Source organism: Triplophysa rosa, linkage group LG11, assembly GCF_024868665.1.
Source record: "Triplophysa rosa linkage group LG11, Trosa_1v2, whole genome shotgun sequence".
NCBI classification, from domain to species: Eukaryota; Metazoa; Chordata; class Actinopteri; order Cypriniformes; family Nemacheilidae; genus Triplophysa; species Triplophysa rosa.
The window spans coordinates 4167651-4173877 of NC_079900.1; the positions used below are offsets into that span (position 1 = coordinate 4167651).

The 6227-nt window shown below is 37.6% G+C and overlaps 1 protein-coding gene across 1 annotated transcript in view; it reads right to left on the reverse strand.

The window, feature by feature from the left end:
• Positions 1 to 4867, reverse strand: part of LOC130561249 (Fc receptor-like protein 5) — a 20444-nt gene extending 15577 nt beyond the window's left edge. The window contains exons 1-5 of the mRNA XM_057345452.1: positions 4768 to 4867; positions 4202 to 4386; positions 3825 to 3875; positions 1491 to 1526; positions 217 to 291 (exon numbers count right to left, since the gene is read on the reverse strand). Coding sequence (XP_057201435.1) covers positions 217 to 291; positions 1491 to 1526; positions 3825 to 3855 — 142 coding nt within the window. The 5' untranslated portion in view covers positions 3856 to 3875; positions 4202 to 4386; positions 4768 to 4867. The remainder of the gene's footprint in view (positions 1 to 216; positions 292 to 1490; positions 1527 to 3824; positions 3876 to 4201; positions 4387 to 4767) is intronic.
• Between the last annotated feature and the right edge of the window lie 1360 nt (positions 4868 to 6227).

A 6227-nucleotide genomic window follows, 5' to 3' on the forward strand; every position in this document is an offset into this window, starting at 1 on the left:
GTCAGAGTGGCTTGTGCACTTTATATGTGTGTCACCCACACAAAACTTCTCTAACAGTGTGCATGTACTGAACTGAGTCCTCTTTCACATCACTTGCACTTGAATAATGAAATTGGCAAGGCTTAAATACACATTGTCCTGTGCATCATTCAGACTGGCCCCAGATCATCTGAGAGTTTTTATTGTCAGAGCCCATATAATGATAAACACACTCACCTGAAGCTTTCTTATCTGCATCATCCATGTGTGAGGATTGTGATTCGCTGGCATTTTCTGTTTCCGTTTGGCTCTCTGGTAGTCAAAAAAGTGATAGTGGTGCGCAAAAAGGAGAAATAAAGTTGAAAGGGAAAAACGTGAGGTTAATCTTAAAGCTAAAATTCCGAAACTAACCAACTACTTCAGTTCTTTCTGGGAAGAAATTCCTGGGTGCAAAGGCAATATACATTTAGCATCACCCACCCTGGCGGAGCCAGAGGGGGGTCCAGGGTGGCACTGAACACCCCTGACATCCAACTGGCCACACTGGTTGCCACCCCAAAATTTGATTCGCTACTTATGTTGATTGACATCTGATTTCACCTTTCGTTGAACAACGCTTTTATTTTGACGTTTGGGGCCCATGCTTGCATGTGACGTCACCGCACACGAAATTCAAGCGAGTCTAGTTGAGAATGAGAACGGAAAAAAGTTGTGCGATGGATTGTACAGCGCGAAATCTGAGATTTATTTTTAAAGACTGACAAAAGAGAGAAAAGAAGGAAATGGACCGCTGCAATTTGCTAAACAAATGGAATATTCAAAAGTACCAGCTTGCTTGCTAGCCATTTCAAGTCCGACCCGTTTTTTTGTTGAACCTTACCATTATAGTGTTATCTACCTAATTCGGAAATTAACAGAGGCTTTGGAAAAAATGACAACAAGGTGAACAAATCTGCTCTTCAAATAGTAAATTAGATGAATAATGTGGAAATGAATATATAATAGCAATAAAGTATATGAACATGCAGAAGACACCATGCGTGGCAAAATGAAAGGCCCTTGCCAGTGCTTCTTTAATAACTGAAGCAATAATTTGCAGCTGCAGCATTGTGCAAAAGTCCAGACTGAAAATCTGGCAGAATCTGAGAAAATCCATTAGTGATATTCCAGCTTTAATTCAGATAATGTACTTGGTTGCTTATAAACATTTATTTAATATGAATAAATTAAGGGAAAAATATTTCACCTTCTTTGCAATTTGGCACTAAAAGTATATTTAAAACATGGGAAAACTGGATTAGAATAATATTGTTTTTATATTTTATGGTCGTTCTTTCCCCATTTAATTGAAAGCATTAATGTAGGCTATATAAATGGATTTACGAATGATTGCCTAATGGTGGTCAATCTTGTGCTACACAATAGATCATTTTTATATTTTCTTCTGAATATCAGTATCTCAGATTATGAATATGCTGATGTGATGTGATAAATGAAACAAAGTGACTCACCTTCAGTTTCTTCAGAGTGGATAGCTGAAATCAGCACTGGAAAGAACAATAGAGAAAACTTGTAAACAGTTTAAAATGGAGATAATACATAATAAAAAACAAAAAAGTTATAAGTCACCATAAAGTCAAACATCATCAGCCAGGAAAACAAAAACAAACACATCAAAATATTTTGAACGACTCATTTTCTTTTCCAGATTGTTGTCCAATCATCTGAATCTGAATGATTGTATAGTTCATCAGAATTTTAGCCATTTAACGGTTTATGAAAAGATGACAGATTCTTGTGACACAAATACACAAGTAACAGAGGTTGGGACCCCAGCATCTTTCCTTCCGGTCGTAATGGCGGAGCATTTTGGCTAGCACATCTGGGCTTTTTTTAAAAGAGCAAAGTGTTATATCATCGATATGACATAAAATCTTCTTTAGGCCAACACATCTCATGAGACTGATATGAAACATCATTACACTAATAAACATATTGGGTCTCATTCACTAATAATTGCGTAGATTTTTCGTATTTATACGCACATTTGAACCTCCCACGAAAACTTTCCTCCTAATTCACAACACGTGTGTACGTACATGAATTTGTTCTTAACCTCGTCCTAATGTTAGTGAATTTGGAGTATTCTAAATGAGTTTAGTCATTTGCATAAAACACACCCAGTCCATCCCATATTAGGGCTTTCCGCCAAACTTTTCCCTAACCACCTGTCCTCACTTAAGTCAAAGATACTCCAGGCAACCCCATGTGATGCTGTCAACAGATGCGCTCTCGCAAGTAATTCCAAGTGCACAGTCCTCAAATTCAGTTCATACACAATAAAACACATTTTATACAGACACGCAGTTTGCAGAGTTCTCGTTAGCCGGCTGTAAAAGCGCTGCATCTCGAGCTAACGCAGCTTTTATTATGCTTTCACTGTATATGATGAAATAATTTTAAAATTAATAAACATCTTTTGTTTATTTGTGCGTAAGCATGCTTAATGAATGAGACCCATTGTATTGATTCAATACTGGTCATCGCGTCACATATTCACGTTGCTTAATCCTAATGTTGTTGGAATAACATTATACAGTATATATTTACCCTTTTAGTCTGCACTTGTCAGTGTATTTATCACAGTGTGAGTCTGTGTGCAGACGTGAACAGGAAGTAAAGTATAGATGCCCACACTCTCTACACACTCACTTAATCCAACATGGTCACCATATGCAAGTAGCCAATTTTGAGAAAGCAGAAATAATGCATGAAATATGAAGGCAAATAGACTTGTAGAAATATAGAAAAATGCATGATGATAATGAGGATTTGCTCAACAAAGGTTATCTGGTTGTTTGTTTTGTTCACCCCTGCACATCACTTGCTGTTGCACTTATGAACCAGTTCTGTTTGTAGTTTTGTTTTCTGTATTTGTTTCTGAGGTCTGGCAGTATTTGTCTCCATTTGTGTCTTTTAACCATTGATCAGCTCTAATGTATGTGAAACTCTTTACATTTATTTGTAGTTCATAGTCTATTTATTTGGTAATACTGTATACAACAGTCACTCCTCTGTATCTGCACTCTTTCATTACGATGTGTGCAACTACACTTAAACCGCTAAACACAGCAAACTAGTTATGAGACGTGAATTCTGATTTTGCAAAAGGACAAATTCAAACGCTCGAAGCTCTTTTCTTCCTCTTTAGTTGATGTGTGATTTTTCTCATCTCACTTCACTGAATTGTGCTGCATCTGCTGTTGAGGATGTTTTACCACATTTAAAGGACACTGGCTGTTTTCTGTCATGTACACTTGTAGTTGTGCATCAGAGACATTTTGTTCGTCAGATGACAGTTGTATCATCAAACTGAAGTGACACACCAGTCTCCCTCATTCACCTACAACACAACAGATGCTTTTCTGTTTCACACACACACCACCTAACCATCAGAACTAAGTGCCTGACCTTTACCCTAAACCTGACCTGAACTTATTTATAACCTAAACCCTTAAACCAAGTTTTGATCCTCAAACAGCCCTTTAAAGGGGTCTCAGAAGGTGAAGACTGGCCAAAATGTCCTCACTTTACTCTCATAGTCCTCACATCACTGGTCTAAAACCTAAATCGGTCCTCATAAAGATAGATGTACATGCACACGCACACACACACAAAACACTATCTGAACACTGATGTCATTCACTCATATATTATGAGATAAAGATTTAAACTCATCATGAAAACATACGTATACAGGAACACTAAATGACCTGATGCTTTACATAAATGTGACAGTAAGTGATGATGAGTGAAATACACAGAGAGAAGAAGATCATACTCACAGAGCACTAGAAGAAGAGAACTGAGCTCCATACTGATCTACTGATGACACACTTCAACAAACACACTGTGTTAAACACTCAAACACTTCCTCTATAACACCATCAACTACATACATGTGCTAGAAAACATCTACAAATGAAACGTCACACGGGCATACACAAATGTAGGAGTGTGACATTTTCATAAAGCGTTAAATGAAGTAAAACATTTAATTGTCAATAACTGCACATATAATAATGATGTAGTGACGAGATTTGTAAAGATTTGTGCACAACTGCTGAACTAAAAATAAAAAGGAAACCAAAACCACAATGAGTCTCGTCGACATTCAGTGAGGTGAAAAACACTGATGGTGCTGAATGTCAATGACATGTACCTGTGAAGACCAGAATAACACATGAAGTCTTCTGCTGACAGGCTCAGTAAACAACCGCTGAGAACATCACAGCAACCAGCTAAACACTTCCAGGAAGTTTCATTCATCACACATTCTGTGAATGAGTTCTGATGCTTTGATGCTTTGTGTGGAGATGATGTGCTTCTGCAGATTTGTGTGAAATACTTAACAAAAAGCACATTTCAGAAGTCACTGTTATTAGATTTTTAGACAAATACAAATCTAGGCTGCATTTACACTACAGTTAATACATAACTAAGAGGCAATGATACAGAAAGAGGAAGTAAAAACACACAGATGAACATGTCTATGAATATCAAACTGCTGCATCTTCAGTGTGAAGAGACGCTCACAACTAGAAGTTAACACATCTCATCTGCACATCAGATCACTGGCTTAACATTCCATTTTGCAAAGCTCTTTACAAGCATTGTTTTCAAACAGCTTTACAGAAAAAGAGTCACATTTATCTTTCAATAAAACTTTCTTAAAATGTCAAGCATCAGTAAAACTGTTGCTCATATGAAGAATTCTGAAACTCTAACCTCATGAATGTAGATTTTAACCGGCAGCTTGTGAGATGATTGACAGCTGAAACACTGCGGCCTGTTGAGGAGAGATGAGCTGTTACTTTCATATTCTGCCCAACAGTAAAAAAGACAAACCCATCTCATAGAGCTATATTAAAAGAGGAACCAAAACCATCTCTAGGACAAAACAAGAATAGCCTACTAAAGACTTGACATGGGTAACCAGAAACCATCCACAAAACCAGATCACTGGTCACGCAGTTGTGGTCTATAGTGGTTAAAGAGTCGTAACCAGAAGGTCACCGGTTGGATTCTCAGGGTCAGTAGGTAGCGACTGACGTGTTCTTGAGCAAGGCACCTAACCCCCCGGGTGTGTGTTCACTACTCACTGGATGGGTTAAATGCAATGGTCACATTTCAGTTATGGGTCACCATATCTGATAAATAGGTCACTTTCACTTTGTACAAAGTACCCTAATCTGTTCACTACAAAAGAGACCTATTAAACCTCTGCAAGAATAACACACAACTTATAAGGTTATGCCAAATTCATGGAGTGCCTTTGTTACAATCTACCCCACTATCGGGGTTATAACACAAACTGGGGTAAGTTGTAACAGTTAGTCAATAGAAGTAAAAACACAGGCCACAGTATGCTTCACAAACATGTTTATTAAAACAATCCAAAAGAATCCAAACAATGTCTTTCTTTGAGACCGAACATAACTCAGTTTCACTTTCTGTGTAACTCACTAGTTTGTATACGTTTCAATTAGTCTGCTAAAAAAAGCTTTTATTTTGAATGAACACTCTCTACAAATGTGTTTATTAAATGACAACAACTAGTGTGTAACTGATAAGAACGTGTAGATCTAACAAAAACATGTAGAACATGTAGATCAGTGTGTGAAAGTTTGTGTGTGTCATTTCTCAATCAGAGTCACAGTGGTGACAAATGAATGTTATTAATCCTGGAGTGCAGCTTTGTGGGTCCAGAGACTGCATAGAGCACATTTACCCACAATTCCTTTGGCTTTGAGTTGGAAAAGGGCTCCATACAGACAACACAGACGTTTTCATCATCTGAGCTCTCTGAATCCTCAACCTTGGATCCTCAACCATTTTCTTGGTAGGCTTTCTCTGCTCCTTTTCCTCGCCTTGCCTTATTTCCTAAGAGGCTCTTTCTTACATTGCAAAACTTTTTAAGATGCGTTACACCCCACCCCTGTCAGCCATGGTTTAGCTAGCTGTATTAGCATAATGGTTTGAAATTAGCAAGTGAAAAATTCATCACATTTTTGTCTCTACAATTTGTGTATTGGTGTTTATTTGGATCAATGTGTTTCAACAGCCATGCTAAGTCTGTAGTTCGTTCCTGTTTTTTCCATCTCAGGAACATTGCTAAGATTAGATCTATGGTTTCGAAAAAAGAAATGGAGATGCTTGTACATGCTCTTATTTCTTCACGATTGGAC